This window comes from Eptesicus fuscus, chromosome 16 (genome assembly GCF_027574615.1).
Source record: "Eptesicus fuscus isolate TK198812 chromosome 16, DD_ASM_mEF_20220401, whole genome shotgun sequence".
NCBI lineage: Eukaryota > Metazoa > Chordata > Mammalia > Chiroptera > Vespertilionidae > Eptesicus > Eptesicus fuscus.
The window spans coordinates 42,265,702-42,292,271 of NC_072488.1; the positions used below are offsets into that span (position 1 = coordinate 42,265,702).

The 26,570-nt window shown below is 38.6% G+C and overlaps 2 protein-coding genes across 8 annotated transcripts in view; both read right to left on the reverse strand.

The window, feature by feature from the left end:
- The window catches only part of C16H2orf42 (chromosome 16 C2orf42 homolog), a 33,412-nt gene extending 24,019 nt beyond the window's left edge, over positions 1-9,393 (reverse strand). The window contains exon 1 of one of the 2 annotated variants that reach the window (XM_008147498.3): positions 9,363-9,393. The gene's annotated coding sequence lies outside the window, so the exon portion shown is untranslated. Of the gene's footprint in view, positions 1-5,347; positions 5,408-9,362 lie in introns of those variants that run through there. The other variant, XM_054728120.1, reaches the window with a different exon arrangement.
- A 10,253-nt stretch (positions 9,394-19,646) lies between these two features.
- Positions 19,647-26,570, reverse strand: part of TIA1 (TIA1 cytotoxic granule associated RNA binding protein) — a 34,022-nt gene continuing 27,098 nt past the window's right edge. For 4 of the 6 annotated variants that reach the window (XM_028154441.2, XM_054728102.1, XM_008147573.3 and 1 more), the window contains 5 exons: positions 26,383-26,478; positions 26,182-26,266; positions 24,320-24,443; positions 23,359-23,504; positions 19,647-22,479 (listed from right to left, as the gene is read on the reverse strand). In XM_028154441.2, coding sequence (XP_028010242.1) covers positions 22,353-22,479; positions 23,359-23,504; positions 24,320-24,443; positions 26,182-26,266; positions 26,383-26,478 — 578 coding nt within the window. In that variant the 3' untranslated portion in view covers positions 19,647-22,352. Of the gene's footprint in view, positions 22,480-23,358; positions 23,505-24,064; positions 24,170-24,319; positions 24,444-26,181; positions 26,267-26,382; positions 26,479-26,570 lie in introns of those variants that run through there. The other 2 variants (XM_028154440.2, XR_008558527.1) reach the window with 2 other exon arrangements.

The following is a 26,570-nucleotide window of genomic DNA, read 5'->3' on the forward strand; positions in this document are numbered from 1 at the left end:
TCCCCCAGCAAAATTAACTATGTGGTTTACAATAATCCTATGTCTGTTAAGAAGAGTATGTTTTTTATTTTCCCCCATTATGAAAATTTTCAAACATATGAAAAAATAGAATTATACAGTGAACCTCCATATACTTACCCACTAGATTATGCAATGAACATTTTACTGTATTTGCCTTATTACATATCTATTTATCCATCCCCTTCGTCATACATCAATTCCTTTTTTACTCTGACTCATTTCAAAGTAAGTTTCAGCCATCAGTTTAGTATGCATATTATTAAGTAAAGTTCAATATTTTAAATGCTTTTTTAAAAAGGTAATTTGCACCCTAGCTGGTTTGGCTCAGTGGATAGAGTGTCGGCCTGCAGTCCAAAGAGTTCCGGGTTTGAGTCAGGTCAAGGACACGTACCTTCGTTATAGGCTCCTCCTGGCCCGGGCCCTTATCAGGACGCAATCAATCGATGTGTCTCTCTCACATCGATATTTCTGTCTCTCCCTCTCTTCCACTCTCTCTAAAAATCAATGAAAAAATATCCTCGGAAAAAAAAAAAAAAAAAAAGAAAAAAAAAGAAAAAATATCCTCGGGTGGAGGATTAAAAAAAAAAAACATAGGTAATTTGCTTGTGATTTTGAAATAGACTGTTAGCATTGCTTTCCCCCCATCTTCTTCTACATCTTCTTAGTCCACTGATTAACAAATTGAAAGGTACAAATAAGAAAAGTCTAAGAATGCCCATCTTTTCACTGGTGCTATAAATTAATCCCCCAACTGTAATATTTGCTTACTGAGTATCCATGAGTGAATAAAACTTTCTGAAATATGGTCTATAGCAGGATTTCTCCACCTTGGCACTACTGACATTTAAGTCTGGGTAATTCTTACTTGTTAGGGGAGTATCCCATGCACTGCAGGATGTTTAGTAGTACCCACTAGATGCTACTAGCAATCAACACCTCCTCCCCAAGTTGTAAAAAAACAAGAATGTCTCCAGATATTGCTAAATGGTCTCTGGTGAGCTAAAATCACTCATAAAAAACTACTGATCTAGAGACATTAGCATGTTTACATAGAACTGCCTTCCCAGGTCAATAAATTTCTTTAGTAGGTATTCTCATTCAGCCAAACATGGGTTCAAAAGTCAAAAGATGGAGGATTTAGTTGGCCCTTTACCACCAATTCTCTCTGTGACTAAGACTTTTAACTTTTGAGCTTCAGGGTGTTTTTCATTTGCAAAACAGAAAAAGAGTTAATATCTATAAAAGAGCTGAAAACTACACTGATATGATTTAAGTGGAAAAACACACAACTTTGCTCATTAAGGCAGAAACTGGTTTGCCATACATGTGAAGCCTTAAGATGCAATGGTTTTTTAGCATCATCATGGGAATTCCATTCTTTTATTTTTCTCTTTTACTTTTTTTATTATGCTCTGTAGAGGGCAATTTGTTAGTATCTTTCAAAATTGCAAATGCACATTTCTTTTTTAAAACCTTTTAATTTTGAAATAAGTTTAGGTTTATAGAAAAGTTATAAAGATAATACAGAGGGTTCCTGTATACTCTTTACCCCACTTTCCCAAATGTTAACATCCTAATTACCATGGGACATTTGTCAAAACTGAAGTTTTAACACTGGTACAATACTATTAATTCTATCTACTACAGACTTTATATGGATTTCAGCAGTTTTTCCACTAATGTCCTTTTTTATTTTTTTAAATATATTTTTATTGATTTCAAAGAGGAAGGGAGAGGGAGAAACATCACTGATGAGAATCATTGATCGGCTGCCTCCTGCACGCCCCCTACTGGAGATCGAGCCCACAACCCTGGTATGTGCCCCTGACCGGAAGCGAACCTGGGTCCCTTCAGTCTGCAGGCCGACACTCTATCCACTGAGCTAAACCGGCTAGGGCACTAAAGACCCTTTTAAAGAATAAACTTATATAGAATAATTTCACATTTTCAGAAAAGTTGCAAAGATAGAGACATTTGTCAAAACTAAGAGGTCAACATTGGTACTTTAAAATTAATTAAACTCTAGACTTTGTCCTTTTTCTGTTCCAGGAAGAGCCAATTCAAGACACCACATTGCATTTAGCCATCATGTCTCCTTAGTCTTCTCAGATCTGTGAGTTTATCTTTTATTTCCACTAGAGGCCCGGTGCATAAAATTCGTGCACAGATAGGGTCCCTAGGCCTGGCCAGTGATCAGGGCTGATCTATGGGGCGACCAACGGGGTGACAGGAGGGCCCCCGCTGGCACCCACCTTGGCTGGCCTGGGGCCTGTGGGCTGGGGGAAGCTCCTGTGTTGACCATCTGCCCCCTGGTGGTCAGTGTGCATCATACCGACTGGCTGTTCCTCCGGTTGTTCTGCTGTTCAGTCGATTTGCATATTAGGCTTTTATTACATAGGACTAGAGGCCCAGTGCATGAAAATTCGTGCACTCGGGGGGTTCCTCAGCCCAGCCTGCACCCTCTTGCAGTCTGGGAGCCCTCAGGGGATGTCCGACTGATGGCTTAGGCCCGCTAAGCCACAGTCTGGCTCCCTCTGCGGGAGGCAAGTGGGTGGGCCGATCAGGGGATGGCACTAGCCAGCAAGTGGCCGGCTCCCCCCCCCCATCGCCTTCCCCTCCCTCTGCCCGCTGGCACGCGCCTTGGCTGGCCTGGAGCCGCCTGCTCACTGGCCCTGCCCCTTGCCGACTGATTGTTCTGCCATTTGGTCAATTTGCATATTACTCTTTTATTAGGTAGGATAATCTTGACAATTTTGAAGAGCCAGGTGTTTTACAGGTATGTCCTTCAATTTTAGTTCATGTTTCCCCTGCATATTCCTTTTGACCCAGTAAGTCCACTAATAAGAATTTATCTTACAGCCCTGCCTGGTGTGTCTAAGTGGTTAGAGCATTGGCCCTCGCACCGAAGGATCATGGGTTCAATTCCTGGTCAAGGGTACATACCAGGGTACATACAATAATCAACCAATGAACCCTAGCCAATTTGGCTCAGTGGATAGAGCATTGGCCTGCAAACTGGAGGGTCCCGGGTTTGATTCTGATCAAGGACACATACCTCATACTGATGTTTCTCTATCTCTCCCTATCCCTTCCACTCTCTCTAAAAATCAATGGAAAAATATCTTCGGGTGAGGATTAACAGAAAAAAAGTTTCTGCCCTGGCCTGTGTGGTTCAGTTGGTTGGAGCCTTGTCCCATGCACCAAAAGGTAGTGGGTTTGATCCCCAGTTGGGGAGTGAGTGATAGGCAATTGATTGATGTTTCTCTCACAGCAATGTCTCTCTCTCTCTTCCCCCATTTCTCTAAAAGGAAAATCAATTTAAAAAAAATTTTTTGAAGGTTAACAGAGGTTTGTGTTTATTAGTTTTCACATTTTGAACCATGTAAATCTATGATCTTTTTAAAAATGTAAATTTTTAAATATTTAGAGATAAAGTCATGTTATAAAATGATAATGTAAAAGCAGACTCCAGCCCTAGCCGGTTTGGCTCAGTGGATAGAGCGTAAGCCTGTGGACTAAAGAGTCCTAGGTTTTTGTTTTTTTAATATATTTTATTGATTTTTTACAGAGAGGAAGAGGGATAGAGAGTTAGAAACATTGATGAGAGAGAAACATTTATCAGCTGCCTCTTGCACACCCCCTACTGGGGATGTGCCAGCAACCAAGGTACATGCCCTTGACCGGAATCGAACCTGGGACCCTTGAGTCCGCAGGCCGACGCTCTATCCCCTGAGCCAAACCGGTTTCGGCAAGGGTCCTAGGTTTGATTCCAGTCAATGGCACATGCCAGGGTTGTGGGCTTGATCTCCAGTAGGGGGCCTGCAGGAGGCAGCCAATCAATAATTCTCATTATTAGTATTATTTTTAAATGTATTTTATTGATTTTTTACAGAGAGGAAGGGAGAGGGATAGAAAGTTAGAAACATCGATGAGAGAGAAACATCGATCAGCCACCTCCTGCACACTCCCCACTGGGCACGTGCCCGCAACCAAGGTACATGCCCTTGACCGGAATCGAATCTGGGACCCTTCAGTCCGCAGGCCGGCGCTCTATCCACTGAGCCAAACGGGTTAGGGCCTCTCTCATTATTGATGTTTCTCTCTCTTCTTCTTCTCCCTTCCTCTCTGAAATCAATACATTTTTTTTTTTTAAAAAAAAGGAAAAGTTATCAACAAAAATTATCATTAAAAATATCATACTCGCCGGAACCGGTTTGGCTCAGTGGATAGAGCGTCGGCCTGCGGACTCAAGGGTCCCGGGTTCGATTCCGGTCAAGGGCATGTGCCTTGGTTGCGGGCGCATCCCCGATAGGGGGTGTGCAAGAGGCAGCTGATCGATGTTTCTCTCTCATCGATGTTTCTAACTCTCTGTCCCTCTTCTTTCCTCTCTGTAATAAATCAATAAAATATATTTTAAAAAAATATATATCATACTCATTCTGTCTCACTTTCTATACTTAAATAAATTCCAGGCAGATAAGTACAAAAGGTAGAACTGTTAAGATAGAATTTAAAACTGGTGAGATTTAAAAATATATTTTTTAAGGATATCAGAATGAGGATAGCCTAAATGACACAAATCCCTTTCTGTGTCCACAAAATAATGATTAAAAGTTTTCCTACTGTATTAGTGTTTTTTAAAAAAAACCTCTTTATTTTTTAAAATATATTTTTATTGATTTCAGAGAGGAAGGGAGAGGGAGAGAGAGATAGAAATATCAATGATGAAGCCCTAACCGGTTTGGCTCAGTGGATAGAGCGTCGGCCTGTGGACTCAAGGGTCCCAGGTTTGATTCCGGTCAAGGGCATGTACCTTGGTTGTGGGCACATCGCCAGAAGGGGGTGTGCAGAAGGCAGCTGATTGATGTTTCTCTCTCATCGATGTTTCTAACTCTCTCTCCCTCTCCCTTCCTCTCTGTAAAAAATCAATAAAATATATATTTTTTAAAAAAGGAAAGAAACATTAATGATGAGAGAGAATCATTGATTGGCTGCCTCCTGCACACCCCACACTGGGGATTGAGCCCGCAACCTGGGCATGTGCCCTTGACTGGAATCGAACCCTTCAGTCTGAAGGCCGACGCTCTATCCACTGAGCCAAACCAGCTAGGGCAAAAACACCTCTTTATTGAGGTATATTTTACATACCATAAAATTCACCCATTTAAGTGTAGAATTCAATGATATTTATTAAATTTATAGATTGGACACCCTTAACTACAATCCAGTCTTAGAACACGCCCCAAAAAGATCCCTCTTGCTGTTTGCAGTAATGATTCCCACCCCCAGGAAATCACTAATCTGCTTTCTGTCTCTATAGATTTACCTTTTCTGAACATTTCATTTAGATGGAATCATATAATATGTGGCTTTTAAAAGTCTGGCTTCTTTCACTCAATATGTTTTCAAGATTCCACCACATTGTAGCATGTATCCATACTTCATTCCTTTTGTTGCTGAATAGTAGTCCATGGTATAGATTATCATTTTGTTTATCCACTCACCAGCTGACAGATATTTGGATTGTTTCCAGTTTTTTACTCTTATGAACACTGCTGCTGAGAAAATAAACATGCAAGTCTCTGTGAAACAAATGGCTTCATTTCTCTTGGGTAGATACCTAGAAGTGGAATTGCTGGATCAGATAAGTTTCTGTTTAACTTTTTAAGAAACTGCCAAACTGGCTGTATCACTTTACATTCACATAGGCAACATATGAGAGTTCCTGTTTCTCCACTTCCTATTTCTCCAATCAATACATGTTACTGTCTTCTCATAGCCATTTGATTATCGTGTGTTGAAGTGGCATCTCACTAATGTTTCACATGCTCATTTAACCATGTGTCTATCTCATTGGGGGGAAATCTATTAAAATATTTTATCTAAGACCTAGCTGGTTTGGCTCAGTGGATAGAGCATCAGCCTGTGGACTGAAGGGTCCCAGGTTCGATTCCAGTCAAGGGCACATGCCTGGGTTGCAGGCTCGGTCCCCAGTGGGAGGAGTGCAGGAGGCAGCTGATCAATGATTCTCTCTCATCATTGATGTTTCTATCTCTCCCTCTCCCTCCCTGTCTGAAATCAATAAAAACATACTAAAAATATTTTATCTAAGAAAGCCCCAAATATTTTATCCATTTTAAAACTAAAACTGATATTTGATTACATAAAAATGAAAATTTTCTGCATGTCAAAAATCACTATAAGCAAAGTGCAAAGATGAAAACAAACTGAGCAACAAAAGCAGACTTGTACACTAAAAACTACAAAACATCGTTGAAGGAAATTAAAGACCTAAAAAAAATGGAGACATCCCATGTTCATGGACCAGAAGACTTAGTATTGTTAAGATGACACTACTCCCCGAATTGATCTACAGATACCATGAAATCCCTATCAAAATTACAGATACTAACTCCCTTCTCCCTCAGAAATTAAAAAGATGATCCTAAAATTTATATAAAAATACAAGGGATCTGGAAGAGCCAGAATAATCTTAAGAAGAATAAAGTAGAAGGACTCACACTTCCTGATTTTAAAACTTACTACAAAGCAAATTAAGACAATGTGGACAGAGAAGGAAAAATACTGTATGATATCACTTCTATATAAAATCTAAAAAAGCCAAACTCATAGAAAGAGAATGGAATGGTGGTTTCCAGGGGCTGGGGAGTGGGAAAATTGGGAAATATCAGTCAAAGGGTAAAAATTTCCAGTTATGATTAAGTTCTGGAGATCTACTATACAGCATGGTGATTACAGTTAATAAGACTGTATTATATACTTGAAAGTTGCCAAGATCTTAAATGTCCGCACCACAAAAAAGAAATGGCAATTATGTGATGTGATGGAGGTGTTAGCTAAGGCTATGATGGCAATCAGATTGCCTGTGCTATTCCCTTTCCCCTCCTCTTCCCCCACAGGTGTGCATCTCCTAAACTCTAAGGGACCCCACAAGATTTGCAACCAAGGGAGCAATGGGCAGCAGCAGCTCAGCTTGCCCGGGCTAACCCCCGGAACCTGTCTCCAAGACCCTTCTTCTCTGACTTCCCAGTGAGCTAAGGCAGCCCAAGCTAGGCTCTCCTGTTACTTCTTTTATGCTAAGCCCTTCCTTATTTCACTGTCCCCAGGACTCGGATTGTGAAATCTTTCCTACGCAAAGTCAAGAATACACACTACTGGCTGGCCTTGGCAGACACGCTCAGGGCCAGGCCCCCTATCTTGGTAACAGAAGGGAGAGTTACATTTCACTGTTTTCTAATATTTGAATTTTAAACATGGACTGGTATCACTTATCAGATTCTATATTGAAAGCATATTCAAACAAGTTAACACAACTTGTAAAGAACCTGTATTTGAATCCTGCCTATAAAAGGGTGTCTCAGCAAGATGGTGTAAAGGGAGTAGTGCTGGAAGAGCGAACCCATAAATGCTCCCTAGAAGGAGGGTTGCCATTCAATTACTATTTGGCTGTAGAGCTATACATCTTGGTGGATGCTATTTAATGTTTGTGAAGCACACTAAGTGAAGAGAACAAATGATCACCATGAATAAAACATAAAACTTACTAATGTTTACTAAGTACAAGTTAGCCCTTCCCATGCATTTTCCTCATGTATTTCTCACCATTGTGGATGAAAAAGGAGCCACACACTACAGCAGACAAGCTCAGAGGAGGCCGAAGGCCTTACAAACTCAGACACCTAAAGAAACCACATAGGCCGAAACCGATTTGGCTCAGTGGGTAGAGCGTCGGTCTTCAGACTGGAAGGTCCCTGGTTCGATTCCGGTCAAGGGCATGTACATTGGTTGCGGGCACATCCCCCAGTGGGGGGTGTGCAGGAGGCAGCTGGTCGATGTTTCTCTCTCATCGATGTTTCTGGCTCTCTATCCCTCTCCCTTCCTCTCTGTGAAAAATCAATAAAATAAAAAAATAAAATAAAAAAACCACATAGGATGGTCTGAAATTTAAAATTCCTAACTAAAAGTGAGTCATGGCTATAGTCATGTCCTAGGCCAGTATCTTCCTTTTAAAAAAAAAAGTGTTTTTTATTGATTTCAGAGAAGAACGGAGAGGGAGGGAGGAACATCAATGATGAGAATCACTGATTGGCTGACTCCTGCATGCCCCCTACTGGGGATCGAACCCACAACCCAGGCATGCACCCTTGACCGGGATCAAACCCAGGATCAGTCTGCAGGCCAATGCTCTATCCATTGAACCAAACCAGCTAGGGCCAATATCTTCCTTGACAAAAGGTCTTTTCCTTAACTGAGCCTATTGTGAGTTTTGTGTGTGGGGGCCGGGGGATGGGGGTGGGGAGGGTTTGTTTTTTGCATCTACCAATAACATACTTTTGAAATGTCAGGTTAATTTCCTTTTTTACAAACCCCTCAGGGCATAATTCTCCCACCAGAGCAGGAGACCACAGATCCTCTCATTGTTACCATTATCATGTTAACTGTTAACTATCCTGTACAAACCTGCGTAAAAGAAGTAGGTTGTCTATTTATTTATCAAATCCCAGAGATTTCCCAGTTTTGCTTTCTACCACCTCCCTAATCTATCAACAATGAATTTCATGCATCCCCCTTACATCTTCCCCATTTGATGCTAATGTATAAAATAAAGTGCAAAACTGCCCTTCTCTGGAGCATTTCCTCAACCCGTTGAGATTTTTGCTTTCTGGAAATGGTTTGGCTCAAAGTCATACAAATTCTTCCAGATTTGGATGTTTCTTTCATGAACACCATCATCCTGCGACGTCTGTACTAATGCACTCATCTTTAGAGAGGAAGACACTGACTCAGAGAAAGCAACGCTGTGATGAATGTCTCACAGTCAGCCACCAGATAGCCTACCTAGTGTGATTTCGGAATCTGATGGATTCCTTGACAAAACACAAATGAGAGGAAGGGGCAGGCCTAGAAGCCAGAACTCCCGACTCATGGTCCAAGGTGCTCCCATTAGCCCTGCGCAGCGTCGCATACCGCAGAAAGGCCAATGGAGAAACGCAGAGTCGTGTCTGGGAAAGGGGCGTCCTAGACTGTATCTCCCTCCCGGATTCCGGGTCCCAGCCCGCCCCCCACTGCACCACCCAGGGCCAGTTTCCCGGCATCCTCCCCGCCGCGAGGGCTCACTTCCGGTTCTAAGGAGGCCCAAGCAGAAGCAACACCTGGCTCGCACCCTGCTCCTTGGACACGCTCTCCGTTGGGATTCTAGGCTCTACACCCGTTCCACCGCCGCCCCCGCCTTCTGTCCACACGGCCCCCTTACCTGCCCTGTGCCCACCCCCCACCCCCACCTCGCGGCCCCAAGGCCCCAAGCTGACGACCGCCCTCACCTCCTCTCTCTTCGCCTGCCGAGGTCTTTTACAAACGCGGCCAAACTGTTCGCTGTAACGACAGTCGTTATTGGTCAGAGCCGCCCATGCGCGGTGAGTGCCCGCCCACCTCAGTTCGCATTGTCTGATGGGAGTTGAAGTTTCCTCCTCCTGCAGGCTGCTGGGCATTGCTGCAGAACACGCCATAGAATCTGCGCTTACCTGGGGAGTTTCTTTTTTTTTTTTTAATTTTTTTTATTGAGGTATTATATGTGTAGATATCTTACCATTGCCCTCCCCACCCCACACCCATACATGCCCTCACCCCCCAGAGTTTTGTGTCCATTGGTTATGCATACAAGTCCTTCGTTTGATCTCTTATCTCCCCCACCTCTCCCTAACTTTCCCCCTGTAATTTGAGTCTGTATGATGCTTTACTGTCTCTGTATCTATCTTTTTGTTCATCACTTTATAATGTTCTTTACTATCCATAAATGAGTGAGATCATGTGGTATTTTTCTTTCATTGACTGGCTTATTTCACTCAGCATAATGTTCTCCAATTCCATCCAGGTTGCTGCAAATGATGAGAATTCCTTCTTTTTTATGGCAGCATAGTATTCCAATGTGTAGATGTACCACAGTTTTCTGATCCAGTCATCTGCTGACGGGCACCTAGGCTGTTTCCAAATCTTAGCTATGGTGAATTATGCTGCTATGAACATAGGGGTGCATATATCCTTTCTGATTGGTGTTTCTAGTTTCTTTGGATATATTCCCAGGAGTGGGATTACTGGGTCAAATGGGAGTTCCATTTTCAGTTTTTTGAGGAAACTCCATACTGTTCTCCACAGTGGCTGCACCAGTCTGCATTCCCACCAGCAGTGCACGAGGGTTCCTTTTTCTCCGCATCTTCGTACCTGGGGAGTTTCACTCAGGTTCTTCACTGCAGGGGCTGCCGTGTTTCTGGCCGACGCTCCTAGATCGGAAGGCACTGACAGTTCTAGGGCTGTTCTGGCCTGTGAGAGTCCTGTTTCTGAGTTCCATTGGTAATGATGGGGAAAAAAATCGTCTTAGATTTTTCTACGTTATTAGCAGATATCGGTTGCGTCTTACCGTTTTATCAAAGGAGGTCTTGTTCAACAGATTATGCGCTCTATCACTTCTATGTTTATATTAAGCTATCTTTTTCTCCCTTAACTATAGTCTGACATATTATTTTAACGTTTTTCCCTTATAATGAGTTTGAAACCGGCGTCCTACGTCCTAGTTCTGGTCCTTGGGATCACAAAGAATAAATATAAATGCTTTTTTGTTCGTGAGTAAAGATCGCTCCTGAGTGCAGTGTGTTAAGGGTGAGGGCTGTCTGTGTTGATTTCCTGAAACTATGGCCCTGGTCTTGCTACTTTCTAGTGCTGGCTCTGTGGGCAGGTTGCTTGGGAAAATGGTCCTTTCCAGGAGGTGATAGGGAGAAAGGCACACTTTCGTCTTGAGATCATATTTTTTAATTATTCTCCCCCGCTAGGATATAATTTATTTTGTTTACATTTTCAAGTATAAGCATATTGTTATTGGTATTCTTAACATTTTTTCTTCGTTTAAATTAATAAACTTTTTTACAGCAGTTGTAGGTTCACATAAAAATTGAGCAGGGTGGGAGGGAGGGAGGTGGAAGAGAGTATGGGGGGAATAAATGGTGATGAAAAAAATAATAAAATAAAATTGAACAGAAAGTACAGACAGTGCCCATCTATTCACTCCTTGTCCCTACACACTATTGACATCCTGCACCGCAGTGGTAAATTTGTTACAATCAATGAACTTCATTGAAACATCATTATCACCTAAAATCCATAATTTACACTAGGGTTCACTCTTGGTGGTGTATAGTCTATAGGTTTTGACAAATGTAAATAACAGATATTGACCATTGTAGTGTACAGAATAGTTTCACTGCCTTAAAAGTCCTCTGTGCTCTGCCTATTCATCCCTCACTTCCTCCTAACCCCCTGAAACCACTGATAGTTTTACTGTGTCCATAGTTTTACCATTTCCAGAAGGTTATATTATTGATATTATAGAGTATGTAGTCTTTCAGATTGGCTTCTTTCATTTAGTAATATGCATTTAAGTTTCCAACTTCTTTTTAAATCTTGGCTGTATCTATAGTGAAAACCCTCTTTTTGTTCCTAATTTTACTTGTGCTTTCTTTTTCCTGATCAGTTTCACCACATGATGTTATATATTTTATTAATCTTTTCAAAAGAACAAAATTTTTGGCTTATTTGAGCTAGTTTATTATATATTTGTTTTCAATTACATTAATATTTGCTCCCATTTCATTATTTCTTTTCTTATTATTCCTTTTCTAACTTCCTAAGCAGGAAACATAGCTCATTAATTTTATCCCTTCTTTTCTATTAGCATTAAGGTTATACATTATTTTCAAAGTGCCATTTTACCACAAATTTTGATATGTATTTTCTTTTTAAAAATATATTTTTATTGATTTTTTACAGAGAGGAAGGGAGAGGGATAGAGAGTTAGAAACATCGATGAGAGAGAAACATTGATCAGCTCCCTCTTGCACACCCCCTACTGGGGATGTGCCTGCAACCAAGGTACATTCCCCTGACCGGAATCGAACCTGGGACCCTTCAGTCCGCAGGCCAGTGCTCTATCCACTGAGCAAAACCGGCCAGGGCTGATATGTATTATTTTCATTCATTAACAATTTTATATTTAAACATTTTTACTGTGGTATTGTCTTTGGCTCATAAGTTTATACATGTGTTTTGGAATTTCTACAAATTTTTGTTACTGATTTTTAAAATTGATTTTAGAAATAGAGAAACATCGATTTGTTGTTCCATTCACTAGTACTCATGCATTCATTGGTTGATTATTATTATTTTTTTTTTAGGAAGAAAAGAAGGGAGGGAGGGAGGGAGGGAGAGAATGAGAAACATTGATGTGAGAGAGAACCATCAATCAGTTGCCTCCTGTATGCACCCTGACCGGGGATCTAACCCACAACCTTTCGGTGTGCGAGATGACACTCCAACCAACTAGCCACCCAGCAAGGTTCCTGAAATATATGCTTTAAAAGTTTATTTAGTATTTGTTTAATCGTTGGTAAATTCTCTTGGCTTTTATTTTTTTTTTACTAGAGCCCCGGTGCACAAATTCATGCATAGGTGGGGTCCCTCTGGGTGGCCTGCAGGGATCAGGCCTGAACCTGCAGTCCAATGCCACCTGCAGCTCCTACCTGCCGCTCCTGCTCATTCCTGCTCCACTGTGCCTGCCACGGGCTCGCACCCAATCAGTCCCCTTTGGGAGAGGCTTGTTCTGCCACAGCAGCACTCACCAGCCATGAGCCCTGCATCTGGTGCCCTCCCAAGGGGAGTGGCCTGCGGGATCGACTGAAACCAGATCTCTGGCATCCCCAGAGGGGTCCCGGATTGCAAAAGGGTGCAGGCCAGGCTGAGGGACCCCACTGGTGCACAATCAGGCCTGGGAAGGACCACAGGAGGGCTCCAGGTCATGTTCGGCCCATCTTGCTCAGTCCTGATCGGCCAGACCTCAGCAGCAAGTTAACCTACCAATCAGAGCATCTGCCCCCTGGTGGTCAGTGCAAGTCATAGTGAGCAGTTGAGCAGCCTTAGCATATCATTAGCATATTACACTTTGATTGGTTGTTTGGTTGTTCTGCTGTTTGGTCTATTTGCATATTACCCTTTTATTATAAGGGATTTTAACCTCTTGTTGTATGATTGTTTTAGGTTGTTTTTTTTCTTTCAATACATTGAAGATATTATCCCTCTGAATTCTGGCTTATCAACTTGCTGTTGACATTTTTTATGTCAATCCAATTGTCATATCATTATAGTATTCTTTTTTTTTCCCCCTCTGCTGCTTTTAAGATCTCTGTTTTTTAAAAATATATTTTTATTGATTTCAGAGAGGAAGGGAGAGGGAGAGAGAGATGGAAACACCAATGTTGAGAGAGAATCATTGATCAGCTGCCTCTTGCACACCCCCCATTGGGGGTCAAGCTCACAACTCTGGCATGTGCCCTTGACCAGAATTGAACCTGGGACCCTTCAGTCTGCAGACCGATGCTCTATCCACTGAGAAAAACCAGCTAGGGCTAAGATCTCTTTGTTTTTGACAATTTGTAATTTGACTATGTATGTGAGTATAGACTTCACTTTATCCTTGGAATTCAGTGTGCATCTTGAATCTGAGAATTCCTACCTTTCAACAATTCTGGAAAATTCTCAATCATTATCTTTTTGAATATTGACCATCTCAAATTGTTTTCTGTCTTTATGGAACTCAAGTTGTTTTTTTAAATTTATTTATTTATTCATTTTTAATATATTTTTATTGATTTCAGAGAGGAAGGGAGATGGAGAAAGAGATAGAAACACCAATGATGAGAGAGAATCTTGATTGGCTGCCTCCTGCATGCCCCCCACTGGGGATCTAGCCCGCAACCTGGGCATGTGCCCTTGGCTGGAATCAAACCTGGGACCCTTTAGTCCGCAGGCCGACGTTCTATCCACTGAGCCAAACCTGCGAGGGCTGGAACTCAAGTTGTAATGCATTTTAGATCTCATTCTGTTCTCTATGCTCTCTTCATATTTTCTACCCCTTTGTACTGTTCCAATTTACAGACTTCTTCAGCTGTATGTAATTTGGTTCAGTCTGTCCATTTAATTTTTAATTTTAGCTTTTTTTTTTTTGGTCTCTGTTACATACTCTTTTATTTTTTAATTTAAATTTTATATTGTTTAAAGTATTACATATATCTCCTTTCCCCCCATTGACCTCTCCTGAGCTGCTCCCACACACCCCCACACACTCACCCCCCCGCATATGTCCTCACTCCCTTATTGTCTTTGTCCATTGGTTATGCTTACATGCATGCATTCAAGTCCTTTGGTTGATCTCTTACAACTCCCCTCCCCTGCCTTCCCTCTGAGGTTGGACAGTCTGTTTGATGCTTCTGTGTCTCTGGACCTATTTTTTTTTCATCAGTTTATGTTGTTCATTATATTCCACAAATGAATGAGATCCTGTGATATTTATCTGTTTTCAGACTGGCTTATTTCGCTTAGCATAATGCTCTCCAGCTCCATCCATGCTGTTGCAAATGGTAAGAGTTCTTTCTTTTTTACAGCAGTGTAGTATTCCATTGTGTAGATGTACCACAGTGTTTTAATCCACTCATCTGCTGATGGACACTTAGGTTGTTTCCAAATCTTAGCTATGGTAAATTGTGCTGCTATAACATAGGGGTGCATATATCCTTTCTGATTGGTGTTTCTGGTTTCTTGGGATATATTCTAGGAGTGGGATTACTGGGTCAAATGGGAGTTCCATTTTCAGTTTTTTGAGGAAACTCCATACTGTTTTCCACAGTGGCTGGACCAGTCTGCATTCCAACCAGCAGTGCACGAGGGTTCTTTTTTCTCCGCATCCTCGCCAACACTTGTCGTTTGTTGATTTGTTGATGATTGCCATTCTGACAGGTGTGAGATGGTACCTCATTGCCATTTTGATTTGCATCTCTCGGATGATTAGTGATTTTGAGCATATTTTCATATGTCTCTGGGACTTCTGTATGTCCTCTTAGAAAAGTGTCTATTTAGGTCCTTTGCCCATTTTTAATTGGATTGTTTATCTTCCTTTTATTAAGTAGTATGAGTTCCCTGTAAATACTGGAGATTAAACCCTTATCAGATATAATATTGGCAAATATGTTCTCCCATGCAGTGGACTTTCTTGTTGTTTTGTTGATGGTTTCTTTTGCTGTGCAGAAGCTTTTTCTTTTGATGTAGTTCCATTTGTTTATTTTCTCCTTAGTTTCCATTGTCCTAGGAACTGTACTGGTAAAGATATTGCTATGACATATGTTTGATACTTTGCTGCCTATGGATTTTTCTAAGATTTTTATGGTTTCTTGTCTTATGTTTAAGTCCTTTATCCATTTTGTTTATTTTTGTGTATAAGTTGGTGGTCTCATTTCATTTTTTTGCATGTTACTGTCCAATTTTCCCAACACCATTTATTGAAGAGACTGAATTGACTCCATTGTATGCTCTTGCCTCCTTTGTCAAATATTAATTGAGCATAATGGCTTGGGTCAATTTCTAGGTTCTCTGTTCTGTTCCATTGGCCTATATGTCTGTTCTTGTGCCAGTTCCAGGCAGTTTTGAGAGCAGTGGCTTTGTAATGTAGCTTGATATCTGGCATTGTGATCCCTCCAACTTTGTTCTTTCTCAGAATTGCTGCGGCTATTTGGGGTCTTTTTTTTAATTCCATATGAATTTTTGGAGAGTTTGTTCTAGGTCTGTGAAATATTCCGTTGGTAGTTAGCTGTTGTTGTTTTTTTTTTAGCTATTGTATTTTTAATTTCTAGAGGTTCTATTAGTTTCTTTTAAAATTCTGCCTAACCATTCAATAGTCACTTCTGTCTTGCTCATATTTTTATTGCATCTTTTTTTTATTTTTTTATTTTTTTGCATCTTTTATTTTTAAAGACGTGAAATTTAGTTATTACATATTCTACATATGATTATTATGTCTAAAATCCTTGGAGTTCAAATTCCACTGTTCTTTGTTTCTGCTGAATCCCTTGTAGTGTCTTGTTTCCTTGTGTTTGATAGTTTTTTATTGTGAGCTCGCAGGTGATTTCAATCTGAGGTAATCCTGAGGGGCCTGTGTGGAGGATACATTCTTCCAGAGAGGATTTGTGAGTACCCAAACTACTAGTTCATAGGGGATTCCTACTAATTGATAAAAATAATCAATTTAACCAAGAAATGGATAGAGGAGCCCTAGCTGGTTTGGTTCAGTGGATAGAAGGTTGGCCTGGGGACCAAAGGATCCTGGGTTCGATTCCAGGTCAAGGGCACATGCCCGGGGTTGCAGGCTCGATCCCCAGTGGGGGGTGTGCAGGAGCAGCCAATCAATGATTCTCATCATTGATGTTTCTATCTCTCTCTCCCTTTCCCTTCCTCTCTGAAATCAATAAAAATATATATTTTTTAAAAAGAAATGGATAGAGGCTAGAGAAATCGACAGACTTGTCACAGAAAAAAAATACAAACAGCCAGTTATCATGGGAAAATTATTAACTTTACTTGCAATCAGGGAACCTATTTGTTTGTCATGTACTGAATATATACAGCATTGAAGAAAACAGTCATCAGCTTTTAGTTTAGTGGGAGAACACAGGGTTTAAAGTTAAAACACAAATATATAATACAGGATACCCAATTAAATTTTAGTTTCAGTTAAAAAGGTAATTTTAGTATAAGTATATTCCATATAACATTTGAGATTGCTTTATTTGTTAAATCTGGGAAACCTAGACCAGCTCTGGCCCACGCCCTCTGGCATGCTTCTTTACCAGGCTCCACATTCCTGTGGTAATCAAGCCCTCTTTGAAAAGGTCAGAATCTGTCAGGGCTCTCCCAACCCATTAGTTCCTTCATTGCCCCACTGTCTCTTAGTAGCTGCTTTTTTAGCATCTGCAACTTGTGGGTCCCTTTTAGTAGTTAACTACCTTAGTTATTATTTTAAAATCATTTACATTAAAATCTCCCTTTTCAAATTTTAGTGTTGGTCTGTCTCCTGACTGGACCCTGGCCTGGCTGGTGTGGCTTGGTTGGGCATCGTCCAGAGCACTGAAGAGTGGCTGCTGGTTCAATTCCTGGTCAGGGCACAGGAAGCATGTTAAGGAACAGATTAGAAATGAGAAAAGAAAACAAAATGAGAATGAAGAACAAATGATAGAAACAGATGATAGACAGGAGATCCACCATAAACAGTAATTGGAGTTTCAAAGAAAACCAAAGCTCTGTGAATAGTACAAATATATTACAAACCAGGAAAATGAAAGTATTATCTTTGTGAATTTACTTGGCTCAGGAAGGGAATGTTTCCTTTCTTATACAGGGTTTTTCCTGACAATTTCCTCTTTTCTTTTGCCTGATTAAAAAATATATATATTTTTTATTGATTTTTTACAAAGAGGAAGGGAGAGGGATAGAGAGTTAGAAACATTGATCAGCTGCCTCTTGCACACTCCCTACTGGGTATTTGCCTGCAACCAAGGTACATGCCCTTGACCAGAATCGAACCTGGGACCCTTGCGTCCGCAGGCCAACGCTCTATCCACTGAGCCAAACCGGTTAGGGGTTGCCTGATTGATTTTCTTCGTGTTTTATCAGTAAGTCTTCTCACGTCCTCCATACTATATAACTATCTGCATAGCCCAACCTGTCTGATAATCAAGTCTAGCCCTCTGAACATCAATCTGGACAAGTGCCAAGTTGCTTCACAGCAGTTACCCTGGGGCTTCCATTTACTTCACTCCTGTTGGATCTCATTTCCAGACACTTCATCTTTTTTTTTTATTCACTTGCTTGTTTTGACTGAGTATATCCATGAGCTGAGAACCAGTGAATTGAAAGAAAATATTTTGAGAACTAAATGTCTAAATATGCTTTTATTCTATTTTCATTGTGACAGAATGATTGGATAATTCATACTTTTAAAGACAGTACCCCATTGATCCCCAGTTTCCAATGTTTCTGTTGAGTGTTAGTCTTTTTGTTAGGATCTTTATTATTTATTGTGCTAATAGTGTGTTTTTTTTGAGAATAATTTCATCAATTCTACCCATTCCCTTATTTTCTGTTCTCTTCCTGGAACTCCTGTTGGTAGTATATTAAACCTTCTGAATTGATCCATATTTATTTTTTCCCTCTACTTTTGACTTCTATTCTAGAAGATTTATCTTTATTTTGTTAATCCTGAGGATATTCTTCCACTGATTTTTAGAGGAGAAAGGTGTGAGAGTGAAAGAGAAACACTGATGTGAGAGTGAGAAACATCCATGTGAGAGAGACACATTGGTTGGTTGCCTCCCGCACGTGCCCTGACCGGGGATGAACCTGCAACCCTTTGGCACTCGGGCTGACGCTCTAACCAAGCTTGGCCAGGAGTGGAACATTTGTCTTTTAATATTGTCAGTGAATTTATTCGTATTTTAATTTCTTGTTCTTACATTTTACTATTATCACTGTTCTAATTTCTTGAATATATCTTCTTTCCTCTCAGGATATTACAGTTCTTGGAAGTTTCCTGATTGATAGTTGCTTTTTGTTTAGATCTACCTTTCACAATCAAAGTTTCCTTCAATTTCTGGTTATCTTTGGCTGTCCAATTTTAAAAGTGAAGAGCTAAAAACCTGTTTGGAAGATTTGTGTACATGGGAAGGGCTTACTGACTGGCATGCTCCCACTCACTATAGGGGGATTGGTGGCCATTGGGCTTTGTTTCCTATCAGGAGTTTAGCATGGTCAGTGTGGCACAGTGGTTGAGTGTCGACCTATGAACCAGGTCACGGTTCAATTCCTGATCAGAGCATATGTCTGGGTTACGGGCTCTATCCCCAGTTTGGGGGGTGCAGGAGGCCGCCAATCAATGTTTCTCTCTCTCTCTCTCCCTTCCTCTCTGAAATCAGTAAAAAAATATATTTTTAAAAGTTTAGTTTTTCCACAGAAGGATCCTCCAAATTCCCCTTTGTGTGTCCCAGTGTGGCGTTCATGTGTCAGAGCTGAACAAGGAGGAGGTAGGGATCTCATTTATCCAGTATGTAAAATTGTACTTAAATCCCTATTTTCTGTAAGATATTTCATCCTAGCCTAGTAACCCTGAGTCAGACGTCTATTTTTTCCTTTTTTAGTTGAATTATTATCAGAATAACTTCAGCCTCCAATTTGAGAGGCTATAATGTAAAATCCTATTCAATTGAGACACACTCACATAAATTTTATTAAGGCCCTTAAATTAAAATTTCTTGTTTTAGAGGTATATTCTTCAAGTTCTAAACACGACAGTAAAATGCAGTGACTGGAAAAAATGTACTAACCTCTTCCAAAAAATGATTTTTAGAAATCACTCTTTCAATGAAAGGGTGTGCTTTTTATTTCCTATAAACACATTTTATTTTTCAAACTGATTATCACCTCAAGAGCACCAATAGCACTTAGTAAACCTAACTCTCTTTGTATATGCAATCTAGTCCTAACAACTGCCTTCTCAAATGTAACAGAACTCTAACACAAAAGGAAGAGAAATACAAAAGGAGAGGAGAAAACACAGGGATAAAACAGGAAAACAGGAGAATAAAACTATAATGTGAATTTCATTTTCAACAGAGAGATAATAACAAGGAAAATGAGATCTTGTTTATAATGAGTTGAATCTAAATAATTTAGATCTTGGTTTATAATGAGTTGAATCTAAACAATTCCAGTTCTTTGTTGTATTAAACAGAAACACAATGCAAACCATGGTTTCTGGAATAAGATTTTTAAAAATCTAACAAATATCTGAATGAATATAACAATATGGCTAGACCAAAAAGAAAAAAAGTCTATCACACAATAATCACTGAAGATCCCACAAGTTATAGAAAACATAAAGGAACTTTAATATCCAAACAGGGCAAAAAATACTGGATTAATGACCCATTAAATGTGAGTCACATCAGGTTCTTTACAGTACCAGATGTATTTAAAAATAAAATTTGAATGCATATTGTAAAGAATAAAACCATTTTTAAAACTTCTAATTTCTTTTCCTGATACTAATGCCAGTAAGTTTAGACTAAAAAAAATCTTTAAGTGATTAACATTCAGAGTAAGATTTAAATCAAAATTAGCAACGTTCCTAAATATGAATTTGTTCAGTAGTAACCTTTTCATCATACCACTTTTTTTTTCTTCCAGAAAGTAGTCAATGTACATTTTAAGATTTGTGCAATAAAAAAATATACTGGCTAATAAAAAGTGTTACTACTTGACATCGTCAAAATAAAAGAAAAACTATACTTTTGCTTATTTATGCCCAAATAATTTACCCTGCACTCCACAGATGTGTAGTAAATATTTCTGAAACAGTGAAAAATAAAGGTCCTAAAATAGAAACATAAGCCAGAATAATTTAAAAATAGCTTCCTGATATTTTATTTTTTGAGTTATTTCACTTACACTCCTTTTGGTTGCATGCCCTGATCTGTAGAAGTTAACAAGGAAATAAAATTTCCAAGTATTTAAAAAATTTACTCATCTTTCATAAAGCAACTTTTAATGTAGCAACACTTAAAAATACACAGTGACTTAATGAAACATTAGTACAACTGCATAGAATTGAGCTCCAGAGAATTGTATACTAATGAGTTGTCTTTCCTGGGCTCTGGTTTACAAGAGTATTGGCTTAGAGACCAGCTTAGAGTCATTTGTTCCCCTTTAGGAGATACAGGCCTTTTCTGTTCCTAAATAACGTACTAGGAGCTATCTGAAGCTCTTAAAAACAACTGACCATCCAAATATGTATACTGGGGACCCTTCCCCTTTGTGAGTCAAGGAAGGGAGTTTGTGACTTTCAATGAAAACGAAACAAAACAAAACTATTCTAAGAGACTCTGAAATGTACTAGAAATTTCAAAACTAGAACAATGCTATCAAAGATTAAATCTCTTAATGCTCGGAGCCACCCCAAAATATAACAAAATTGGGAACTCCAGGAAAACAGGTACCAAAAGAATCAAAATAATGATTGCACTGAGGATTCTCCTCTTTGAAGGCTGTTTAAGGAGGTAGGATTTTAAAGGTTTTTTTTGTTTATCTTTTGGCCTCTGAATATTTAAAAAATGCTTTGCCCGGCTGGTCCTTCAGGCTAATTTTGGAGTTCACAATGAACCCCAAGCCTGACATAAGGATATTCTACAGTTTCACAGCTATTATCTGTACATATTAAAATTAAGTTGATTTACTCTTTTTGAGTAAATACAAACTAGGAAATGGCAAATTAATATATTCCTTTACATACAACTCTAAAAATTCTCGAAAAACAAGAGCAGATGACTTTGTATTCAAAGACTACCAAAGTGTATATTTGATAATCACATGCAAACAACTTAAAACCTTACAAATCTCCTGTCAACTCTGCATGATACCTTTAAGAAGGAAATGACATACAAAGTTTGCTAACTGTGCAAAATATTAAACTGCTAAAACATTTTACATAATGAAATAATACATGTAAATGTAGGAGTTGACACATGAAATTAGCACAGTTCATAAGAACTTATCACATTTCAGAGATTTTCTTTAGTAACAAGGTTTTTGTTTTTATATTTTCTGGTACACAGCAAAATTTATCACAGAAGATAAAAATTCTTTTAAACAAAGTCAACAGGGAGTTCTTGAGGCACCTTCTCATAGAAAACACAAGATGAATGCAATTAACAATCCATCTGAGAAAAGTTTTCAATCTCAGTGAACATTTGTTTTTCCATTTAAGTATATTATACAGAACTTTAATAAGGCAAGACAAATTTGTGAAAAAATGTAGATACAAAAATGATGTAAACTAATAATTTATATTAAAAAACCCCAAAGGGAAAACAGTGGAGATGGGTTAGTTCAAACAAACCTTTGTAAAAAGACTTAAAACAGAATTGTGCACAAGCTGAAGATTATAAAGAACTTCGAAACTCTGCACAGTTTTGGTTTTTCATGTTTTGTTTTGTTTTTATATCTTTATATTACATGTTTTAAATCATATCAGGAATGCAAACTAGAACTGCAACTACTTTAGTGGAAAAAAGTTCAACATTGTGCAATTTTCTGCCTCTTAATTTTTAAAAAGTGGCAGCAATCCCTGCATTTGTGTTTGAAACAAGGATCTGAGAAACTTTATTAAAAAAGGTAATGAAGGCAAAAATTGGCAGACATCCAGCATCTTGTTTCTTTTTAAAACAATATGGATGGTTAAGTAATTTCATGATTAAAAAATGAACATTTTAAATAAATACATTGTATCTGACATTTGCACTGACTGATTTGATTAAATCTTTAAGTAAACAACGGCTTTACTACACTCTCTGTAGCCTCAAGCCACTGGCTTTAGATTCTGGAGTCCTTTTTCACTGGGTTTCATACCCTGCCACGCGATACCCTGCAGGCTGACTAGGCAACATGCTGCCGTTCTGTCCTGGAGGTGGCTGCATTCCATAATTTGGTCCCATCCATGGCGGAGAAGTCTGTGTCTGACTGGGAGAGCATGTGAAAGAAGAAGAGGGGAGGGCAATCCACTGATTAAAATGAAAGGTAACACCAAGAACAAATAACATATAGAGAGGAAATATACTTTTTCTTTAGTTCAAAAAAAGAATTATTATGCCAAGGAAAGCAAAGGTACAAGCATCCTCATAGGTTTAATTTGTACAGCTTAATCTTGTTAGTTTAATTACAGCTAAGAAAATACCCTTAACCTGTAAACATGTATCCCCTTTGACCTCAGGAAAAAACTCATCTTTCATCTCAGGAAGAAATGCTATACAACTGGGCTGGACATATGGTGAACAAACCACTTCCTGAAATAAACCTGACCATTTGATATGATAAGACTAGCACTTATATTACTCAAAGAAAAAAGTAAAACAATTATTAGCATATATAAGCACATAAATTTTTTTCAATATTATAAATACAAGCTTATTTTTAAATAAAAACTGTTAAGTATTTTAATCTTTACTTTCCCAGATTGTTTTTCAGAAATTTAAGTAAAACTGCATAATTCAGGGTGTATAAAGAAGCTTCAATGTAATAATAAACTTTTTTACACAGAAAAAATGAAGAACGAATAAAGCAACTAGCAACAAAATAATTGTATTCAAGAATGGCCAAGGGGACCATTAGTCACATAACTTAAAATGCTGGTTATACCTCAAAGCAACATATTTCTAGGCAAAACTTTAAAGAGATCTACCTAAAACTATAAATTAAAATCTATTCTAAACTAAGTCCTTCAAAGGTTAAAGCTATGCTTTGGAAAGAGGGCCATGCTTCCTACTAATTACTTAAAATCTCTTCCTAAGTTCTTGACATTTTCAAAGACTAATAATAAATAAAAAGAGCTAATATTCTTACTTAAATCCCGGCTGGTTCCATGGCTGGCCATACATTCCATATGCAGGTACTTGCCAACCATTAGGCATATACTGGCCAATTTGTTGAGCATTTCCATACCACTGGCCCCATTGGCCATAAGCTTGTGGATATCCAATTTGATTCTGCTATTACGTAAAATTATAACAGATAATTTAGTATTATTTGAAGTTATATGTCCTAATATACCACAAATAACTAATATACATAGCCATACCAAATAGGGCCATCATTACAATTAAAATGAAAGGATAAACAAGAGTTTAGAAAGTGACTGCTAAAAAAAAAGTGAGGTTATATTACTATAACTTGACACAATACTCTGAATAGCATATTCTTTGTAAGGCAGTGGATAATGTTCTAGTAATAAATATTAAATTCAGTATAATGTTTAGTGCTTTATAAACTATTCACATGACTGTTTCCTTTAGATAAGGAAGATACAAAGATTATTTCTACATTCAGTTTTCTTACTCCTATCTTAATGCTCCATTTACAATTCCCTCATAGAAATCTTTGTGGGATCAAGTTAACCACTAAAGCTGCCTGGAAAAACAAAAGCAGCAAAATGCCAAGGCCCTAAACATAAATATAACTACATTTTTATTTCAATCAAGTCAACAATGCTTGTGAGTTCTCCATATAATATGTGAATAAATCTACCAAGTATTAAGAAAAAATTTAATACCCTGTTAGGTTTGTCGGAGCATTTTAAAATCCACTGTGTATGAGTCAATTGAGGCGGTCACATTCATCATGTCACCACTGCAATCCATGAGCCACCACTCTGGAACTATAATACACGTAGGATGAGCCCTTATATATACTATCATTTTAGTATGAACTAGAAACTTATTAACATGGATTACAAACAATTTCATTCTAAAACAATATTATTAGTATTAGCCCAGTAATTACTTTGCAAAGTCAAGAACGCTCTCACCTGTTGCACAGGATTTATCATATCAAGAGTTTCTTTGCCCCAATAGCATTTCACAACATGACCTTCAATAGTAGTTCCATTAACAGAAACAATTGCATGTGCTGCACTTTCATGGGAGTTGAATCTATTGAAAACAGTATTAAGAATCACCAATATAAATTGTTTAAAAACTTAAAAATAAGGCTAGTTGAAACAAGCGAATATTCTAGAAAAATTAATTGTACTGGACAAAAAAGTGTTAACTAAAATTTTTATTGGTACTTCATCTCATGATAAAATTGTGCACCATATAATGAACCTAAAACAGTAATATTATAGTGCAAAAAATTAAAATTTAAAAGCCATCAAAACTACATTATAAAATTTTCAAAAGCCTCCTAACATTTAAATCAAAAAAGGAGGGGATAGCAGAGGAATATCATGTAAGGAAAAATATCCTGTAAGTAAATTACATCTAGAAAATTAATACTTTAGAAAATTGATTGTAAGGCTAAAAGCTAAAAGCAAGACACCCATGAAAAACACACAAGGTGACAAAACAAGCCAGAGGAAAATCATTTGGGCAAAAAATGAAAAAGGATTCCCAGTCAAATTTATAGAAAACATTCCTTTATTAATTTTTGGTAGAGAATATGTTTGTATATTTTCAGAAAACAACTCCGAGACCGAATCGACAGGACTACTCCAGCCATGAAGACAGAAGAGAAGCAGTCCAGAGACGGAAGACGCTGATGTGGCCCTCCCATACTAGCAGTTAGCAGCTGTGCATCACTGCAGGTTGCCCAGGACCAAACCAGACAGAGTCGGACCTGCATTACCACCATTTGTCCACCATCCAGAACTGAAATGTCAGTGCTGACATGTACACATAAGGAACTGTTGGACATTGAAATTGGGTCTCAAAAGAAGTGTTGGCCCAGAAAGAAACTCACTACAGACTGATTCATTTGCCTGTCACCATAACCATTATTGCCTGTCTCATTTTCGGTTCTTATAAGTGTATTTCTAATAGCACATGATCTCACTCATGTTGTTCATCTAGGGGAAATAATGAACAACATAGACTGATGAACAAGAACAGACCCAGAAACACGGAGGCATGGATCAGACTGTCGGGCCTCAGGGGGAGGGTAGGGAAGGATGGGGGTAAAGGGGGAGATCAACAAAGGACTTGTGTGCAAGCATATGAGCCTAACCAGCGGTTAAGGACAACAGGGGGATGGGGGCATGTGTGGGGAGGGGTGTGGAATGGGAATGGGGGGATGAGGACAAATATGTGATACCTTAATCAATAAAGAAATTTAAAAAAATAAAAAATAAAAAAAATAAAAACTTAAAAATAAAACTTATTTTTTAAAATCAAGTTGAGCCCAGATGGTGTGGCTTAGTGGTTGAGTAGCGACCCATGAACCAAGAGGTCACCGGTTCAATTCCTGGTCAGGCACATGCCAGGTTGCAGGCTTGATCCCCAGTAGGGGATATAGAAGAGGCAGCTGATCAATGTTTCTCTCCACTGATGTTTCTATCTCTCTATCCCTGTCCCTTACTCTCTAAAATTAATAGAAACATATTTTTAAAAAAAATCAAGTTGAGCCAGGCAGTTCACATAAAAGAATCAATAAAATGGCATATTCTCCCCTTTATCCCCCTCAGATCCTGTAATTCTGGAGAAACTTCTTTTAACAGAGGATGTTTTACTGGCTTTGTGTTGAAAGATGAAAACTATTAAAAAACAGTGGCAGATATGCTAAATGCTAGAGAAATTTTTATTTCTTTATAACGGAAGTAAATTTTTAAGAAAAACACTAAGTTAAATATATAAAAATAATTTTGGGGGAATTTTTTTATAAAGCCACACCTACCGAACAAATGAATATCCTTTATCTGGAAAGACTCGAATTTCCATTATTTGTCCAAATGGCGAAAAAGTCTGACGCATTAATTGTTCTGTTAGATAAAAAATACAAACACAAAAACACACCCATTATATTAAAATCCACAAATATTAAGCTTTTCGGTTTAAAAATTAACCTCAAGATGCCATACAGGTAAAGCTCCCATACCTGTTAGCCCAGAAGTGACACCTCCACAGTATACAGTACAGTTGCTTGGACTAGACTGATTTACGACCTCATCATATGACAGCTGTTTGGTGTTCGCTGGGGATGGAAAGTTTTATATTTTTAATTCATTAAATAAAATGTTCAGAAAGAGAAATTCAGTATTACTAGTAACTACACTACTGTAAATA